Source organism: Globicephala melas, chromosome 16 (genome assembly GCF_963455315.2).
Source record: "Globicephala melas chromosome 16, mGloMel1.2, whole genome shotgun sequence".
NCBI classification, from domain to species: domain Eukaryota; kingdom Metazoa; phylum Chordata; class Mammalia; order Artiodactyla; family Delphinidae; genus Globicephala; species Globicephala melas.
Genome location: NC_083329.1, coordinates 19,756,901 through 19,777,083, shown reverse-complemented (window position 1 = coordinate 19,777,083; position 20,183 = coordinate 19,756,901). Strand labels below are relative to the sequence as shown.

Below are 20,183 nucleotides of genomic sequence, written 5' to 3'. Positions count from 1 at the left end.
TTATAGGAGGTGCATTAAAAGCTTACTTTTTCCTCAATCCCCATGTCCCAACTGTCCAATCTATAGGACACAGCATATGTCTCATCTTTACAAGGAGGGAATTTCCAAAGGCTCTTACTAAAGCCATCTAAAAGTAGAAGCGTTTCTATACATTTAATTTTTCACTCAACTATTTCCCTCAGTGTTATATCCTGAAAACTCCCAAAACTTAATACACCTAAATTTAAAAATTAAAAAGCATCCCCACCTAGGATATTATCCTAAGAAAGTGATCCTAAATAAATAAAGATAAATGCAAAGATATTATTACAAGGTAAGTGCAAAAAAAATTTTAAACAATCTAAAACATTTGAAAATAGAAGGAATGGGTAAATAAATCAGTCTAGCTACTAAACACAGTCTCTGTTTGAATCATTTTTTTAAAGACCTCAAAGCACATGGAAAATGCTCACACTATGATAAGTAAATAAAATAAAATACAAAATCATAGCTGTACAGTGAGACACATGTAAAAATGATTTATGTTGAAAAAACAATGTACACAGATGAACAATTGCCGAAGAGGAAAAAACTGCTACACCAGTGGGAATCAGGGCGATATTTTCTTCTTCCAATTTAAGCTACTTTAAAAGAGTTGTTTATATAATATTTAAAAGAAATATGATATTGTTTAATAAGAGCACAAAGAAATCACCTTCCTGTCAACTACAAGGAGTGAAAGGGCAAGAAACTAATGCCCAGGAATCAATTTAATATAAAAAGTTTCATGGCTTAAAGTTCAAAACATACACAAAGATCTTTTTTCTCTTAACACAGTCAGCTTGCCTGTAATGTCATAAGAGTCATTTTTTCTTATAATGAAACTCCACTTAGTTATAAGACAATTCCTTAACCACAAAGGATCCATTCTGTTAAGGAATTTCTTTCTTCATCTTTGTTACTACTGTCCATAATTAAAGAATTTTTACACACACACCAAATTCCCACAAAGAACTATTAAAAGAGAGTACTAAAATTAGATCAAGATCTTAGACCTCGTGGTCAACCAGAGCCACAGTTCGAATCACATGTAGATAATTTCTGAATAATCTATATCCATGTGTTAAACAAAGACTAAGAACCGACCTCTTTCTCCAGCCAGTTAAAGAGTTCACAGAGGGCAACAGCATCTTTAATCTGTGCAAATAACAGAGACATTTTTTAAAGTTATTACTGAAAATCAGATGGGCAGATTCAAAGCCCAGCCCTAATGTGATACTGAGAGGGCTGCACTTATAGGGCTACAAACCATCAGCAATCAGGGCTCTACATGCAGGCATTTCCTGTGAACAAGTGTGCAGCGATTTCCACTATGGGGGAAAGGGCTCCCCTGCTGTTGAGTAGTTCAGGCACAATCAGGAAGGGGCCCACCTCAGAGCACACAGGAGCACTCTCAGAGGGGTCATTCCTGTACTACTGGAGCAGGAAAGACAGGCCACTGTCAAAAGCCGTCTCTGGGCCCCAAATCTTTCTAGATCCACTGCTGGCCTTGAAACACAAATCTAGGCCTCTTCAGAGGCTTCACCTTCATCATTACCATCACCTACACTATCATCATCAACCTCCTTTTGTGTTTTATATTATGTAGAGATCTAGCCCATCCAGTATTTTATTTCATTCTCTCATTAACTCTGGAAAGCTCAGAGAAGTTCCCACCTTGTGCCAGGCTCAAGGCCACACAGCAGGTGAGGGAGCTGGGCCTTCTGACCACCATGCATCCCCTCTTCTGCACAGGCTGCTTTACTCACGTGAGCTCTCCTCATGCCTTCTGATTCAGCAGAATTCTTCACAGCTTTGGCGATGCAGATGGGGGTGTAAGGCATACAGCAGCGATGGTCCTGGGGCGAAAGGCAGTCATATGGGAAATCGAGTCTGGCTCACTCACCCAAGACCAAGGCTATCACCTCTCCACCCAGCACAGCACACTTAAGACAAATCATTGGAAGAGCTCCCACTCAGGACCCACCCAGCTGTCCCCTGGGGCCCGAACACCTGCCCTTTTTGGTTAGTGACTCTGAGCATGGCGAAAGGTGCTTGAGCTCATCCAAAAAGACAAAGTAAAAACATAAAACAAGTTATTTCTCATCTATCCCCCACCCCGTAGCTTTTTGAGACTGCTGGCTGCCAGCCATCAGAGAGATACTGCTTTTCAAACCTCCAAGGTCATGGTCAGAGTTCACTAACAGATCAAAGCTTGACCGAAACAACCCCTTTCTGGCTGCACAAAGGAGGCTTTTTCCCACTGTCTAGGGACGCACATGATGGATGAGGGGGGAGGGGAGGCTCCTGCTCAGGGATCAGCTACTGTTAAAGGTCTGATCTTAAAGGGCCTTAAAGGGCCGGGGAAGAGCCTTCCCAATTTGAAAACAAGTTAGAATCCAGCCCTGTGTTACAGGGAGGGGGGAGAGATTTTGCACCACCTTGCACTTGCACTAGCACAGAGCTTCTCAAAGGGCTTTCCTTCTCTCCACTCTCCTTGCTCTCTCTCTCTCTGAGATACCTACCTGTCATGAGACAAAGGCAGGTATGATCCCCAAGGAGGTAAAGCTCTGAGTAACTATGTCATGCAGTGTGACAGTGACAGGGGTGCAATGGCAGGCCAGGTCTAGAGGGCCAAGCCTGGGCTCCTCCCAGGATGGCCCACTGCTAAGTGGAGGAGAGAGGCCCAGGGCAGGACAGTCAAAAAGGCTACAACTCCTTAGGTAGATTTATTCCTAGATATTTTATTCTTTTTGTTGCAATGGTAAATGGGAGTGTTTTCTTAATTTCACTGTCAGATTTTTCATCATTAGTGTATAAGGATGCCAGAGATTTCTGCGCATTAATTTTGTATGCTGCTACTTTACCAAATTCATTGATTAGCTCTAGTAGTTTTCTGGTAGCATCTTTAGGATTCTCTATGTATATTATCATATCATCGACCTGTATGCAGAAAATTATAAGACACTGATGAAAGAAATTAAAGATGATACAAATAGATGGAGAGATATACCATGTTCTTGGATTGGAAGAATCAACATTGTGAAAACGACTCTACTACCCAAAGCAATCTACAGATTCAATGCAATCCCTATCAAACTACCAATGGCATTTTTCACAGAACTAGAACAAAAAATTTCACAATTTGTATGAAAATACAAAAGACCCCAAATAGCCAAAGCAATCTTGAGAACGAAAAATGGAGCTGGAGGAATCAGGCTCCCTGACTTCAGACTATAATACAAAGCTACAGTAATCAAGACAGTATGGTACTGGCACAAAAACAGAAATACAGATCAATGAACAGGATAGAAAGCCCGGAGATAAACACATGCACATATGGTCACCTTATCTTTTTTTTTTTTTTTTGCGGTACGCGGACCTCTCACTGTTCTGGCCTCTCCCGTTGCGGAGCGCAGGCTCTGGACGCGCAGGCTCAGCAGCCATGGCTCACGGGCCCAGCCGCTCCGTGGCATGTGGGATCCTCCCGGACCGGGGCACGAACCCGTGTCCCCTGCATCGGCAGGCGGACTCTCAACCACTGCGCCACCAGGGAAGCCCAGTCACCTTATCTTTGATAAAGGAGGCAAGAATATACAGTGGAGAAAAGACAGCCTCTTCAATAAGTGGTGCTGGGAAAACTGGACAGGTACATGTAAAAGTATGAAATTAGAACACTCCCTAACACCAAACACAGAAATAAACTCAAAATGGATTAAAGACCCAAATGTAAGGCCAGACACTATCAAACTCTTAGAGGAAAACACAGGCAGAACGCTCTATGGCATAAATCACAGCAAGATCCTTTTTGACCCACCTCCTAGAGAAATGGAAATAAAAATAAACAAATGGGACCTAATGAAACTTAAAAGCTTTTGCACAGCAAAGGAAACCATAAACAAGACCAAAAGACAACCCTCAGAATGGGAGAAAATATTTGCAAATGAAGCAACTGACAAAAGGATTAATCTCCAAAATTTACAAGCAGCTCATGCAGCTCAATAATAAAAAAACAAACAACCCAATCCAAAAATGGGCAGAAGACCGAAATAGACATTTCTCCAAAGAAGATATACAAATTGCCAACAAACACACGAAAGAATGCTCAACATGATTAATCATTAGAGAAATGATGGAGAAAAGGGAACACTCTTGCACTGTTGGTGGGAATGTAAATTGATACAGCCACTATGGAGAACAGTATGGAGGTTCCTTAAAAAACTACGAATAGAACTACTATATGACCCAGCAATCCCACTACTGGGCATATACCCTGAGAAAACCATAATTCAAAAAGAGTCATGTACCAAAATGTTCATTGCAGCTCTATTTACAATAGCCAGGACATGGAAGCAACCGAAGTGTCCATCAACAGATAAATGAATAAAGAAGATGTGGCACATATATACAATGCAATATTACTCAGACGTAAAAAGAAATGAAATTGAGTTATTTGTAGTGAGGTGGATGGACCCAGAGTCTGTCATACAGAGTGAAGTAAGTCAGAGAGAGAAAAACAAATACCGTATGCTAACACATATATATGGAATCGAAGAAAAAAAAAAAAGTAATGAAGAACCTAGGGGTAAGATGGGAATAAAGACACAGACCTACTAGAGAATGGACTTGAGGATATGGGAGGAGGAAGGGTAAGCTGGGACAAAGTGAGAGAGTGGCATGGACATATATACACTACCAAACGTAAAATAGATAGCTAGTGGGAAGCAGCCGCATAGCACAGGGAGGTCAGCTAGGTGGTTTGTGACCACCTAGAGGGGTGGGATAGGGCGAGTGGGAGGGAGGGAGACGCAAGAGGGAAGAGATATGGGAACATACGTATAACTGATTCACTTTGTTATAAGCAGAAACTAACACACCATTGTAAAGCAATTATACTCCAATAAAGATGTTAAAAAAAAAAAAAAAGGCTACAACTAAGGTACCTTGAACTCCTGTGCCAGGCCTCAGTTAAAATGAGGGGGAAGGTGTCAGCTGCTTAGCACCACCCAGCAGGGGCTCAGTCAAGGGCAGGGCTATCAGTATCATTTGACCTTTGACAAATCCCCAACTCCCAAAGCCTCCCTGGGCCTCAGGTCTCCTTAACTATGAAATGTGGTGGGAGAGGTGGGTGTAGGGTAGTGTCTCCCAAACTTCAGATACTCTCATACCACCTGCACAGGTCTTACCCTAGCTGCTACCCCCTGGACCCTTATTTACTAAGACTTTTCTTTAGACTATCTTTGAATCAACATATGTTACTGAACTCAACTCTCTCTTAAGAAACAATTTTTATAATATATGGTCTCATATGCTAATCATATTTTTTTCTAGTACACACTAAAACACCTTTTTTATAGTTGATATACAATATTATATAAGTGCGAGGTATACAACATAGTGATTCATAATTTTTAAAGGTTAAATTCCATTCAAAGTTATTATAAAATACCGGCTATATTCCCTCTGCTATACAATATATCCTTGTAGCTTATTTATGTTATACATAGTAGTTTGTACCTCTTAATCCCATATCCCTATCTTGCCCCTCCCCCCTTCCCTCTCCCCACTGGTAACCACTAGTTCATTCTCTGTAACTGTTAAAACACTTTTAAAACAGAGACATTTAAATAAACCTAAGTATGAATGTGTACCACCTAAAATCATCTCTCATGTCACGTTTTGGAGAACACAATGGGTTTTGGAGAACTCAATGGGTTCTAAAAGCCTCACACTCCAGCCCAAAGGGCTCATCCAGGGAGATGACACCTCTGACCCAACAGCCAGTCCTGGAAATCTGCCTGAACAACCTCTGCTTCAAAGACAAGCCGCACGATGCCAGGACTGGAAGGGGCCTGGCAGCTGGAGTGGCAGGTTTAGACGGGTCTCTGGGGCTACCAACCTTGGGGATGGCCTCGCTCACGGCATAGCTGGCCTTGTCGCTGACCCACACCTTCTCCCTCGGGGAAAGGCTGGCGCACAGGGTCTTGAGCTCGCTCAGGATGGACTTGTAGGGAAGCACCTGGATTCTGTATTCAGCTTCCAGGCCCAAGTCAAGCAGCAGGTGCTCCTTCACACTGGGGGCATCTGTGCGGTCGCCATCAATGAAGAGCCTGCAGAGGGGCCAGAGGTGAGGTGACAGAAAAGGCGGGCACAGGAGTGAGAGGACAAGAACACAGACCCACACACAAGCGACAGGCTCTACCTCCCGGCATGCAAGCCAAGCAGTTCCTCCTTCCTCCACGCCTTCCCCAAATCCTGCTCCCCAAACTGCACTCCCTGCCCTGCGTATGCCGTCACCTTCCACCCCACTCCCCAAGCCAGGACCTGGGCACTCTCCTCCTTGATGCTCCTCCTTCACTCCTACATTGAGATCTTTGAACCTATAGCTTAAACACCCCTCAAACCTCTCCAGCTTTCGCTGTAGCCTGGCCCAGTCGCTGCCCAGGTACAGGTCACTACCATCTCTCACTTGGATCAGTACCACAGCCTCCTAACTGGTCTCCCTGCCTCCAGTCTTCCCTATCCACCCTATTTCTCGCAGCAATCATAATTCACCCCATAATTTCACTCCAATCATAACATTCTTTATGATTTACAAGCCTGACCATGTAGTTCCGTGTGAAAAACTCATTCGGTAGCTCCGCAGCATCCTCAGGACAAAAGCCCCAAGCTCCTGAACCTGGCTCACAAGGCCTTCCTTACGGGGGCCCTGCCCACCTGCCGGCTTCCCACTCCAGGTTCAACCACACTGGACCACTCTGGGTCCTCCACGCATACTGTGCTCTCTCCTGCCCAGAGCCTCTGAAAATGCTGCTTCCCCTGCTTAGATCACCGTTCCTCTTCCTCCCCGCCCCCTACTCACCTAGCTAACCCACACGTACCCTTAATCTCGGACTCAATATTACTTTCCCCAAGAGCCTCCTCTGACCAGGTCAGGCCCCTCCAATAACACCCGTACCCACTCCAATGACAAGTTAGTGCCCACTATGTGCCCAAATGCCCTCAGGAAACCTCTCATCTCTGCAACTCTAACCCAGGACCCTGTCTGTCTCATTCACCCCAACACCTAACAGAGACCCCAGCACATAACAGGCACTCAATAAATATGTTGTCTGAATGCAGAAAGCCATCCAAATAAGAAGAGCAATGGCAGGTTGGCCACAAGCAGCAGTTTAAAAGATAAACTGACAAGGCACAGCTCAGGGGGTTTTTCTGTGTCACTTCTGACCTTCCAAAATGACTGGGTCTATTTGCATCGTGGACCCAGGATTGTATAACAGAGCCCATATTCCCCTTGGCATTGGCTGCTAGGAAACCTGGAATCAAATGTATGGCCTGAATAAGACTTTGCAGCAGGAATTTTGTGAACTACCCTCACTCTCTCCAGTTTTGTTCTGATGTCCTCGACCACCTATTTTTTTTATCTCCTAGTACTACAGAGACTTTCAGAGATTTCAAATCATTTTCAGGATTAAAAGAGAGGCAGGATATAAATAATTATCTATTGTTAAGGAAGACAAGAAGGGGAAGGAAGAGAGGCAGGAAAGGGCAGGAGAAAAGCAGCATTCTAGCACACGTCAGGCCGAGGCTGGCGGGCCCGGGCCAGAAGGGGGCGACTGGGGCTCCGAGGAGCGTGGGGAAGGACTTCCAGGTGCGGGGCCAACACTCACATGATGGTCTCTAGTCCTATGATTGCATAGGAGAAAAATACTGGATTGTGCTCCACATCTGATCCTCGGAGATTGAATAGCCCTGAAAAAAAAAAAAAGTTCCTGTCACCTGCCTGAGTGAGAGTTTAAGGGGTAGGTTGTAGAGCAAGGGAAGAGCTTCCACTCGCTAGGGAAGGACTGGGCGGCATCACTCAGAGAAGCTGGGAGCCTCACTTCCTGGTCCCACCTCTGAGCTGCAGTTGCTCATATCCGCCAAATGATGGCACCAGAACTGTTTCTTACGCTACCGCATCACCATCCCGAGAAGGGGATGGAAGAGTTATTAGTCAGAAAACCCAACAAATGCCCTCCAGACAAGAGTTGAAATGGTCCACCTGGCGGTGACCTGCCAGGCCTAGCAGGCCTGACGTGCCACAGAAAAACGCTCCGGCACTCCCAAATACAGGGGACGGAGCCAAGCACTCGCTCCCTTCTGAGGGGAACGACCTAGAGTAGAAAAACTGAGACCCACCCATGAGGGAGGCCAGATGAGGCCCTCTGTGCGAGGGTCAAGAGCCCCAGGAAGGCGGGGCTTCCCGGCAGAGGAACAAAAGCAGTGAGTCAGAGGGGCTCCAGCCCACGAATGAAACCCGAGCCTGCAGCCCACCCGGAACCACGGCTGGGTGGAGGACCTGCCTTGGCCAGTGTCAGGGGGTCTAGTGAGGTCACTGCGTGTTGGAGAAACTTAGAGGGACCAGCAGAGAGCACAGCTCCCGTCCGAGGACTTCCAGCTGCCTAATGCTTGCTCTCCTGAGGATCAGAGTGCAGAGAAGACCCTGGCGTAAAAAGCACTGTCTCTATTTTAACATCATGGCCTCGCAAAGTAAAGCAATGAGGCAACATGTTTTACCTATCAGACCAAACTAGCACTCTTTTTAAATGACAGCACCTGGGGCTGGCAAGGGTGTGGCGAGAGGGGTGTATTCACACACGCCTGTGCAACCTTTCCGGCAGGTACATGGCAAAATGGTCAAAGCCCTGCCATGCACACCCCCTCTAATCCATAACACCACCTCTAAAGCCAACCGGAAGTTGGAAGAAAATTATCAGAAACTAAGACATGGATTGTGATGCACCAGGACTCTGATGGATGTTAACAAAATCACGAGAACATTGGAAATTACTCAAAGGGCGTATGTAGGGGAATGGTTAAGTAAATTATGATACAACCATATGATGAGACATTTAATATTCACTTAAAATTATGCTTATGTATGCTTAGAGTATTCCGATACACTGGAAAAAATCTAGCTACAAAATTACAAATGTGCAGTATGTTAACTGTGATTTTCTGTGTGTAAGGAAATTATAGGTGATTTTTTTTCTTCTTTCTACTTCCTCTGTGCTTTCCAGGTTTTCCGCAATGGAAATGTGTGTCTTTTTAATAATAAAGGAGAGAAATTAGCTTTATATGTTATTTTCTCCGACGTTAAAGTTATTTAGTTAATTAGGGATATAAATCACTGACACTCTTGACAAAGTTTGGTACTGGGAATTAGAGAGCTAGGACACTGTGCAGTAAACTTTCTTTCTCTAGTGAGAAAAATCAAAGAATAAGGCAGTGCCTTGTCTCAGGTACCCTGGGTCAAATCCAGTCAGAAAATAGCAGACATATTAAGAAGATTCCTTCAGGTTCTAGAAGGCACTGAACAATTCCATAGGGATAGTTTAAGGTCTAAAGATTAAAAAACTGCTATTGTACCAAAAGGCTTGTTGAAGAACTTTCAGTTCCTGAGTTTTCTGAAGTAGAAATATTTCTAGAACATCCTCATTGTGAAGAACTTGGGGATATACAGGAAAAGGATAAAGAAAAAAATATCTCCTGTGATCTTACTTCTATACCCATAGAGACACACGAATGTTGACAGGCACCAAAAGTTTGCTGGAAATGTCCCTCCTTAGAGATGTGAAGTCCTGAGTAGACTGGCCAGAGAGGGACATCATCACAGATTTAACATCAGCCCCTGGCTGTAATACAGCTCCAGACCAAGCTACATTCCCCTCCCTGACTCCCTATAATTACTTCTCCATCCTACTCGGCATATCATATACCCCACTGGTGACAGTCTTTTGCTTATTCCCTGGCCACTCAGAAAGCTGAATTGCATGAACACACAGATTCCCAGAGAACCAATGCAGAGACTGGGTAACACACCCCAACAGTGAAACCAGAGCACTCACATGCAATCTCATCCAGGGCAGTGACCACAAACCACACGACGTTCCTCTCGGCCATTTTCAACCGAAGATCTACAACTTTGTCCTTCCAGGAGATGCCTGCAAGAAACAAACATACTTGCGACTCCAGCCCTGGTCTGGTCCCAGGGACCTGCGGAAGCCAAGTGAAAGAACCCATTCCAAACATTTTTAACCAGCACCATATCCCAGGGAGCATGTTATCTGAGCAGACAGGAGGCCCAGATTCAAGCCCCATACATGAGAAGTGACTCTAAGCTAGTTGACTGTCAAGAGCCCTGACTACCTCAAAGAAAAAGTAATTCATTTGTTCATCCAACAAATGTCTATGAAGCATCTACACTTCCCAGGCATAGATATCTGCAGGTACCATGCTGGTCACTGTGGTTACAGCTCTGAGCTACATGCAGTCCTTCAGCTCATGGGGCTTACAATCTAGAAGGGAAGACAGACAATTAAACCAGCAATTAGTGGGACTTTCCTGGTGGCACAGTCGTCAAGAATCCACCTGCCAATGCAGGGGACATGGGTTCGATCCCTGGTCTGGGAGGATGCCACATGCCTTGGAGCAACTAAGCCCGCAAGCCACAACTACTGAGCCCGTGTGCCACAACTAATGAAGCCTGCACACCTAGACCCCATGCTCTGCAACAAGAGAAGCCACCGCAATGAGAAGCCTGCGCACCACAATGAAGAGTAGCCCCCGCTTGCCGCAACTAGAGAAAGCCTGCACAAGGCAACGAAGACCCAACACAGCCAAAAATAAAATAAATAATTTTTTTAAAAAACACCAAAAAACCAGCAATTAGTTACACTTCTGTACAGGGAGCTTTGATAACACACTACCCAGCAGAGAGAACTCACCGAGTCTTAGAGGTCAGGGGAATATCACCTACCACTTTACATTCCTGGAGATACGAGACTTGCCCTTCAGTGCTAAGACCGAGGAATTCTCTACAGTCTGACTCAGTGTGACAACCACTTCCAAATAACACTTGCACTGTCAGACACAGCCACGGCCTCCCTGCTCTCCCCAGGATGAAACTGGGGTCCTAGAGGAGCTTACCCCATCACTACCACCACCACCACCACCCAGCATGAAACAGCACATGTAACGCAGGGCGCAGCCACCTGTGAACACAGCAGACATGTGTCTTATTCGCCCAGCACCTAGCAGTGTCCTGTACACAGCAGGCACTCATGTGTCTGCTGAACAGAAGTTTTACCAGCCACACCTGCTCTCCCCCCTTCTATAAGCAATAGGTCAGAGCCTCTGCTTCAGTTGAACAAAACTCAAAACACGCTGATGGAAAATGCTGAGCTGACCCTGGGCCACTCACTGGACCCATCCCCCTAATCTTTAATACCCTCAGGTGAGGGTGTCACAAGGAAAGCAAGCTGGGGGCTGTCCCCACAACTAAACGCTGCTTTGAAGACCAGCTCGGGAATGCTGTTTAAAACTTGACTGAGAGTCTGGGCTGTAATGCTTTCTTCCCAGGACCCCTCTGGGCAATGTGCCTACATTCCAGACATCCCCCATCCACCTCTCCTCTGCTGTTTCTACAGCAAGGCTCCCTCCCCTGCAGCCCCACCTCCCAGGCCTTTCCCTCTGCGCTCCTCACTCTTCCATAAATCACACTTTCGTCTCCCACAAAACGTTCACAGAACTTGCTCCTCACTCACCACTATCACACAAGCCAAAGAAACCCACCCACACCCCAAAGCTACTAAAGCAGATGACAGACAGGAGGAGGGCGCCTGGGAAGGTAAACGTACAAATGCTGACAGAAGAAAAGGAAATGGAATCTAGAAACCTCTAGGCTCACTATAGTCCAATAAAAATTAATTTAAAAAACAAAACAAAACAAAAGACAATCTGCTAAGGCTTGGGTGTGTATACAACCCAATCAGCTGTTGACACTGATTGTGGATTAATAAATATGAGAAGGAAAAAAATTTAAATAAAGAAATAAAACTCTCAAGGTGACTAAATCGAAACAAGAAAAGAAACCTGTAGTCTGTTTCCAATAAGACACGTTAGAGGGGCAGTTAGCAACTGAATGGTAAAAAAGCCATCTCAGCAGCACCCACAGGTCTGCCCAGAGGAGCTTTGCAAGAATAAACTGTGCCAAAGTAGGTGGCAAGTAGGTGGCAACTGTGGAAACAAACTGAACTCCTGCTGCATCAAATGCCCCATGTGCCAGGGCGGGGCAAAATCCTCCAGTCAGCTCAAGCTCGACCTGGATTCAGAGGACTTTCGTTGAGGTGAAGGGGCCGATGGTCGGGGGCCTTCTGGGCACAGCCGTGGTTCTGACCTGTGTAATCCAGGCCCAGTGTGATGAGGGGCTTGCACGGACGCTCAGGCCGGTCTGTCCAGATCTTGTCCACAAGGTTCTCCTTGACAGGAATGAGGTGGTGGCCAGCGCTTCTCAGAACCTTGGCCATCTTCTTCCAGTAATCTGAGGAGAAACACACGTGGTCTAGCTATGAACTGAACACCCTTTACAGGCAGCAGGGCTTTGAGAGCCTGGCACCTTCTGAAAGGCTATCCCGTGGCCCTGTGCTAACTCTTCTCCTCACCTTGACCTTTGTTGTGACATCAAATCATGCTGAGCCTCCAAATGTTCCACAACCCACAAGCAAACAGGGAGGATGGAGAGGCCTCTAGAACACACTTCCTCACCCAAGATGAAAGGGCCTATGCTTACTCACCTGTAGGAATGATCAGTGGGTCCACACCAACCCTGGATCCTTCAGGAAGTACGCTCACCAGCCAGTCTTCCTGAGTTGGTGTGTCCTTCAGACCTACAGAGGGAAGAACTGATGAGAAACAATTCCCAGGGGACCCGAGCTCATTGTCCTATCCAGAAGGAGGAAATTCACCAACATCATGATAGCAGGGTCTTTATTAAGCACCTTCTTCAAAAAGAATTGACAGCACTTGGAAAATCTGAACTTCCCTTAATCCTGGAAGGCTATGAAAAGTGTAAGATGCTATAAAAGGAAAACATAAAGTAAGATGGTATATAAGGAATGGGTGAGACAGAAGAAAAAAGGAAACAGGATTTTCATTAGACCCCTGGTAAAAAGGCATCCCAGGAATCGCTGCAATACAGGTACATGGTGTCATCGTGAAGATCGTCTTGTATCAGCCTTCGGTCACTTTACCACTACTGGTGATGAGAGGGTGGGTGGTGATATGGTGAAGGCTAGAGCTGGGAGCCTCCCTTACATCGCACACCAGGTAAGGGGAACACACACCACAGTGCCCTCCCCATATCTGTAGGGCAGCATTGCAGAGTGAAGGCCCCCGCCAGACAACCAGGCCTGACTGGCAGCAGAGAAACGTATCCAAAGACTGTAAGAGGGACACACAGGAACCCAACATCGTGTCTTTAACTGGCTCCCTGGGCTTCCCAACTACCAAGAGCAAACAGTCATAGGACACCAAATAAGCTTCAAAAAAGGAACTAAAGTTATTTTTATATCCCCGTTTTTTTTAATTCGACCCAGTATCTTGTATGTTTCAGATGTATACTTTTTTCATCAAATTTTTGCTAAACAACTAACATTTTGAGAAAATATTAAGAGCAAGAGTTCACATATTCTGAAATAGTAGTGTTTTACTATTCTCCCTAGCGAGTACTGATAACCACATAACCACAGAAGGGACGTTCAAAGGTTTGTAAAGAAATGAGCTCATGGGACTTCCCTGGTGGTCCAGTGGTTAAGAATCCGCCTTCCAATGCCGCGGACGTGGGTTCGATCCCTGGTCGGGGAACTAAGATCCCACATGCCTCAACCACCAAGCCAACTAAGCCCAAGCGCCACAACCACCAAGCCCACACGCCTCAACTAGAGAAACTGTGTGCCACAAACTACAGAGCCCACATGCTTTGGAGCCTGAGCGGCACAACTAGAGAAGCCCGCACGCCACAACAAAGAGCCCACATGCCGCAACTAAGACCCCGCGTGCTGCAACTAAGACCCAATGCAGCCAAAAAAAGCAAACAAATAAATAAATATTAAAAAAAAAAGAAATGAGCTCATGAATCTGTTCTAAAAAACTGCCTAGAAGCTGGCACTGAGTTGTTATTTTGTTATTTGATTCTTTCCTATTTTTTTCAAACCGCTAAACAAGCCACTTACTAACAAAGTTTCTTTAATGCCCCTAGTATAACTTTCACAGGATGAAGTCATATCATCTCCTAGAAGACAGATGTTTGGCAAAAACCCCAGGGATGAACCACTCCCCAACTACACCCACCAGAATCTCCCTACACAGGAGAGACAGTGAGGAGGTGGGCTTAGGGCAGAAACTAGAGAGGGGCTTGGAAGGGAGAAGGACTCATCCGCTGGGGCTGTTTTAGAGGACAGGCAGACAGTATTCGCTCCTCTGACACTCTGACCCCCAAAGCGCTGACTTATCTAACAGCTGGAGTTTAGGCCCCAAAGAGAGATGACCACACCCCAGAGGCACACTGAATGATCCACTGGGGTACAAGCAGAAAGTATTAGGACTTCCACTGGTAATTTTTCTTAAAAAATAAGATATCAATCTTTGCTTGTATTTGAAATACAGATGGACTGGGCGCATATACCATCAACAGAGGCATGTAATCAAAAAGTTTAAAGGTCTAGTGGCCTATCCATTTATAACAGCCCTACAACCCCAAGTGCCTGTGTGTGTGTGTGTGTGTGTGTGTGTGTGTGTGTGTGTGTGACAGAGAGAGAGAGAGAAGAGGGAGAACAACTGGGGCAACAACCACCTGTAGCTTTGATGTTTCTATATTTTTAAAAAGACTTTTGAGAAATGGAAATTTAAAATAAATCCACTGCCAGGATAAAAACGTTCCTAATTCCTCCTTCCCTAAGACAAACAACACTTATATATGTGGAGAGTGTGTGAAACACACACACACACACACACACACACACACACACACTACCTCAGTAGGCTAACTGCTTGGATCTTGGAGTCAACTCAACTCAACTCAGTGTCAACAGCCCTCTGTTCCATGAACCGTGAGTCTGGTAACAACCTGATTTCCTCATTACTTCCAACTACAAACAAGAAATACCAGGGATTTGGCCTCATCTTCTCTTCCTCACTCAGCCCTGGTAGCCCCTTTTCCCTCCTTCTATTGTCCAAGTTCAAAATTCAGAAGGCAGAGGCCTTTGTACAACCACTAAAATCATGTTTCAAAAGACTATTATAGTGACAAGGAAAAATACAGCATAAAATTAAATGAAAAAACAAGAGTACACACACACACACACACACACACACACAATCATTATCCAATAAACACTGAGCTCTATGCTTCCCATATACTATTTCTTTAACCCTCACCATTTTATGTGGTACTTTCTATTACTATTCCACCTTACATATGAGGAAGCTGAAGCACGGAAGGTGAAGCAACTTGCCCAAGAAAGTTCCAGACCCATGCTCTTGCCCTATGGCTGAGCTGCCAGAAGCAAGTCAGGATCCTCAGAGGGAGAGCTTCCTAGCTTCAGTTGCCAATGGCCCCTTACCTTTATCTCACTTTGAATCATGAGGCAGCAAAGAGCAATGGAAAGGCCCCAGTGCATGAATCAAATGCACAGCAAGCTATGTGAGCTGCAGCAAAGCAACTGTCCTCTCTGGCCCTCAGTTTCTCCTCACTGAAATGAGTATCCTGAACCAGGATCTTCCAAAATTAAATGCGTAATGGTATGTGTATATCAGCATGTCATTTTCTTGCTTTTCCTTGTGCCATGAACTGGACTGTGTCCCCTCAAAATTCATACGTTGAATGTAACTATATTTGGAGACAGGAGGTTTAGGAGGAAATTAAGGTTAAATGAAGTCATAAGGTAGAATTCTAATCCAGGAGGACTGGTGGCCTTCTAAGCAGAGGAACAGAGAGAGATAGCCATGTAAGGATACAGTGAGAAGGAGGCTGTCTGCACGCCAGGAAGAGAGCTCTCACCAGAACCTGACCACAATAGCACCCTGATTTCAGACCTCCAGCCACCAGAAATGAAAAAGTAAATTTCTGTTGTTTAAGCCACCCAGTCTGTGGTATTTTGTTTTGGTAGCCTGAGCAGACTAAGACACCTTGGATTCTAAAAGGGGCCCGTGGCCCCATAAAAGGGGTAAGATCCAGAAGCCCTGAGGAGCCCTAGGGTCCCCTGCCAGAGCTGCCCAACTAAAGTTGAGATGGCTGTGCCTCTACGCACCCATCTTCATGAGCGTCCAGTTGCTGTCCATCTGCTTGGCAGCCTGGAGGAAGTAGCGCCCATCAGTCCACATGGCCGCATGTTCTTCTGTGACGATGGCTGTGCCTACAGCAGGGGAGCAAGGAGATGAGAAAAGTTTCTGACCACCACCTAGAAGCTGCACAAAACGGCAGCAGGCAGGCAAGCACGGTGAGGGGCACCAGATCCCGTGTGGCCTCACCACCGCTCCAGTGGGGCCTCTGGTGGGGCAGCGGGGCCTTTAACTCCAAGAGAACCTCCAGGCAAGAGAAGATGATACCACTGAAAAACAGCTGTGGGCCAAGCTCCGAAAGAAACAGTCCTGAGTCAGCCTGGGTATTGGTCCCTGCACAGAAAGGACCCCACTTGTACAGCATGAGTCAAGGTCAGTAGAAAGAGGTCTGTGGACCTGTGGCCACAAGGGTCTCGTAATTAACAAGACAGCAGTGAATCTGCTCAGTGATCACAGCCATCTGCTCCACCAGACACCCTAAAGGAGGTGTTTCACCTTTCCCAAGAGAGACCACCTGGATGCTGTCAGTGTTCATTGTGATGCAGCAGTTGGTCACCAGCCAGGAGTTTATGCCTCCCACCTCTATCTGCCCTCAGTTCCCACAGGCCCAACAGAACTCAGGGCTTTCAGCAGAGGTGTCAGCCAAAACCAATTCTAAAGTGCCTTTTACATCAACAGAAGCAGTGCGCTAACTGCGAGGAGAGGGGTTTGCACGGAGTCTAGCAGCTTTGAAGGATGGGAGTCTGAAGGGGGGAACCCATCCTAAATCTCAAGGGCACAACAGCTTTGGGAAAGTTAGGGCAGGGCAACAATGTAGCTCAACATTCATCTTTGTTATTTAAGCTGAAACTGAAAACAGAGAAACCAAAAGTCAAGCGCTTAGACAATTACACAGGACCAATAGGCTAAGGAGGGGGTTTTAAGGGATGCTATTAGTGTCCCACTTTTTATTTGGAGTGCTAGTTACACGGGGTATTCAGGTTAATTGATACACTTTTCTGTATGTATGTTACAGTTAATAAAAAGTTCAAAAATATTTTTTAAGTAACATTTTTTAAGATTTGAAAAGCAAAGGCATAGAGAAAAGAGACACTAAAATGTAAGCTTAGGAGCTGGGGATGCTGGGACCACATCCCTTCTGCAGAGGCTCAATGGGGACGTCTGGTTTGCTTTTTTTTTTTTTTTTTTTTTTGGTTCTATATCACAGGCTGAAACCGGTTCTAGTTATTTTTGAGAGGCAAACAAAAGTACCAAAAGAACAAAGAGAATTTAGAAACTCACCTGCAGAGCCATCAAATCCAGAGACAAAGGCCCGCCGACAGTCACAGGGAGCAATGTACTCACTCTGGAAAACAAAAAGGACAAGGAATTGGACCTTGATCAGTCACATGCGACTCCTGCTCAGCCCAGCAGGGCTGCAAAGCTGGCAAAAGCTGGGCACCTGCCTTCAAGGAACGGCCAATCTAGCTGAAAAGGCAAGCTGAACATTTTTTTTTTAATTAGTGCACACTACAGAAGACCCTAATTAATTACGGGCTAAAAACCTCAATTTTTTCATCTGGAGAACAAAGCAAGTCAAGAGAAACAGATCAAAACTGCTCTTTCCTCACTGAGATCTTACTCAAAAAACAAACCAATAGCCTTCTCCCTTCCTTGCCACTGACATTTAGGCATCTGTTATTTTTCTCAAAAGCCCGAATTTCTGTTTTATGTGCCAATAATTCTCTAACTTAAGTCTCTTTAGATATCAGCTTATTTCTGAACTTCCTGTTTGTATCCTCCATCCAAGGCAGTGTCACCAATCTCTCCCACGCAGACCCTGTCCCTTCCTGTTAGGGAACAAAGGGAAATGCTTCCTCTAACCCAGGAGGCTTCAGCAAAATAAAACATCATGTTCAAATCCAGGTCCTTCCCAGCCGATAATCCCTTGCCTCTGAATGGAATGGGATTAGGGCTAAGAAGGTAAGAGGTTCCCATTCCTGGGGAAAGGGTACGAGGCCACATTGTGTAACTTCTGGTAATAGCCAGTGAGGCACAGAGAGTCAAGTAACTTGTCCAAAGTCACACAGCTAATAAGTAGCAGAGGCAGGATTTGAACCTGGGCGGTTTCAGAGCCTCAACTCTGAAGCCCTATGCCACGCTGCCCCCATAAAACACATCGCATCCCATCCTCAAAATAACTCTCCAGGATAAGACCAATAGCAAATGAGAAAACTGAGGTTCAAACACAGAATCTTTAAGTAACCAACACGTCAATAGCAGGGCCAGGATCTGGTCTACTCGAGACCAGAGCCACTGCTCCTTCTCCTGTTAGCAGGTTTTTCCTGAGCTAAAGGACTTGGCAGGGTTAAGAATGCTTAGGATAGAGAAGGGGGCTGCTGGCTGGACCCCAAGGCATTTTGGGACAGTCAACATGATGTAGGGGAAAACGGCTCCCAGGTTCTAGTCCTGCCGCGTGGATGAGAGCTGCCCCTTTCACCAAGGCAGCCACAATCGCAGCCTCAGACCAGTCACAAGACCATGACCCACAGAGGTGCTGGAAGGGTCAGCAGAAAGAATCATGATGGCAGGATGAAGGGGCTCTGAGAGCTCTGGGTCGCACCTGCCCTCTAGCAGGCCCAACTATGTGGTCTGCAACGAGTCTCCTCACCTCTTTCAGCCTCAGTTCCTCATTTCTACAACGGGTCATTTCAGATTGCTGAATGCAATGGCAAGCAAATGTTTGATCCCGAAAACACAAGGGAACATTGACCAGACAGCACTAAGGACATAAAAGGAAGTGGCCTCCGGCATCATTTGTGAACTGCAGAGCCCTCCTTTGTTTACTGACCCAGGAATTAGTGAGTGCAAGACTGAAAAAAAAAAGGCCAAAATGGGAGAGTCTGTTCCTACCCTTCTCCTAGTTCTGTTGTGAGGAACAGTAAGTGAATGTTCAAAACAACTCACCAGAAACCTGGGAGTGCTGCGTATATGCAACAGAAGAGACGATATTAATCTCTTCCTCCTGAGGGGTGAAAAAGCAGCTAAGAGGCTGGGAAAACTCAGTTAACAAAAAAAACCTTGTGCTAAAACTCAGAGTACACAACAAGGAAAATACAGAGGGGGCACTCTGGACCAACAAGGAGGTCCGCCTGGCTGGGTGCTCTCCCACCCGACGCACAGTGAGGAGGCAGGTGAGGGGCTCGGCCTGGCTGGGCTCTGGCACACAGGGACACAGCTCTCGAGCAGTGCCTCACCCCTACCTGGGGAAGCCGGGGCGGAGGCTCACGTCCCCCCAGGGGTTACCTGGAGCTGCCTCTCAGCAAAGGCAGGAGAAGAGTTTCTCCAAAGGGAGATGGAATTAACAGCAGGTGGATGTGTTTGGTTTGGGATCGAGATGAGGGTGGAGCAAGAATGTCTAGACATGACCTAAGTGGTCAACACGCCAGAAAGACATCACTGACCAAAGCTGTCACCTCCACACCAACAGGCTAAGCAGAGGCCAGACAAGCACTGAGCCCGGGCCTCCCACTCTTCCCCCAGCCATGAAGCTGGCAAAGCCCGGGAACATTCTCCCTAGAGAACAGCAAAAGGCCTAAAATAAGCCAAAGCCTTAGCATACTAGGAAAAAGCCGCAAAGAAACACAGCCGTTGGCTTTTTTCTCCAAAACTGTCCATTTATCTCCATCTCTAATATGTCCCTGTCCAAGCCTCCCTCATCTCTACCTGGACCACTGTCCCTACAATCCACTCTTCACACACACTCAGAGGGAGCTTTTCAAAATGTGTATGTGTCATGTTAGCATCCCGCTTAAAATCCTCCAATGACTTCCCATCACACTTAGGATAAAATCCAAACCCCAGGCCGGTCCCCAAGGCATAGCTTGGTCCCGCCCTGCTCTCCGCCCACAGCCCTCCCACTCACAGTGCTCCAGCCACACCACCTGCTTTCTGCTCCTCGCGCTTGCCAATCTCATTCCTGCTTAAAGGCCTTTGCACATGCTTTCCTTGTGCCTATAAAAGTC

The 20,183-nt window shown here is 46.1% G+C and overlaps 1 protein-coding gene across 8 annotated transcripts in view; it reads right to left on the bottom strand.

Annotated features, from left to right (window-relative positions):
* XPNPEP1 (X-prolyl aminopeptidase 1) overlaps positions 1–20,183 on the bottom strand; it is a 55,750-nt gene that overhangs the window by 13,319 nt on the left and 22,248 nt on the right. For 7 of the 8 annotated variants that reach the window (XM_060286017.2, XM_030842516.3, XM_060286021.2 and 4 more), the window contains 9 exons: positions 17,461–17,524; positions 16,149–16,253; positions 12,636–12,728; positions 12,239–12,382; positions 9,909–10,004; positions 7,689–7,770; positions 5,918–6,128; positions 1,788–1,877; positions 1,126–1,176 (listed from right to left, as the gene is read on the bottom strand). In XM_060286017.2, the coding sequence (XP_060142000.1) occupies positions 1,126–1,176; positions 1,788–1,877; positions 5,918–6,128; positions 7,689–7,770; positions 9,909–10,004; positions 12,239–12,382; positions 12,636–12,728; positions 16,149–16,253; positions 17,461–17,524 (936 nt within the window). The remainder of the gene's footprint in view (positions 1–1,125; positions 1,177–1,787; positions 1,878–5,917; positions 6,129–7,688; positions 7,771–9,908; positions 10,005–12,238; positions 12,383–12,635; positions 12,729–16,148; positions 16,254–17,460; positions 17,525–20,183) is intronic. The other variant, XM_060286019.2, reaches the window with a different exon arrangement.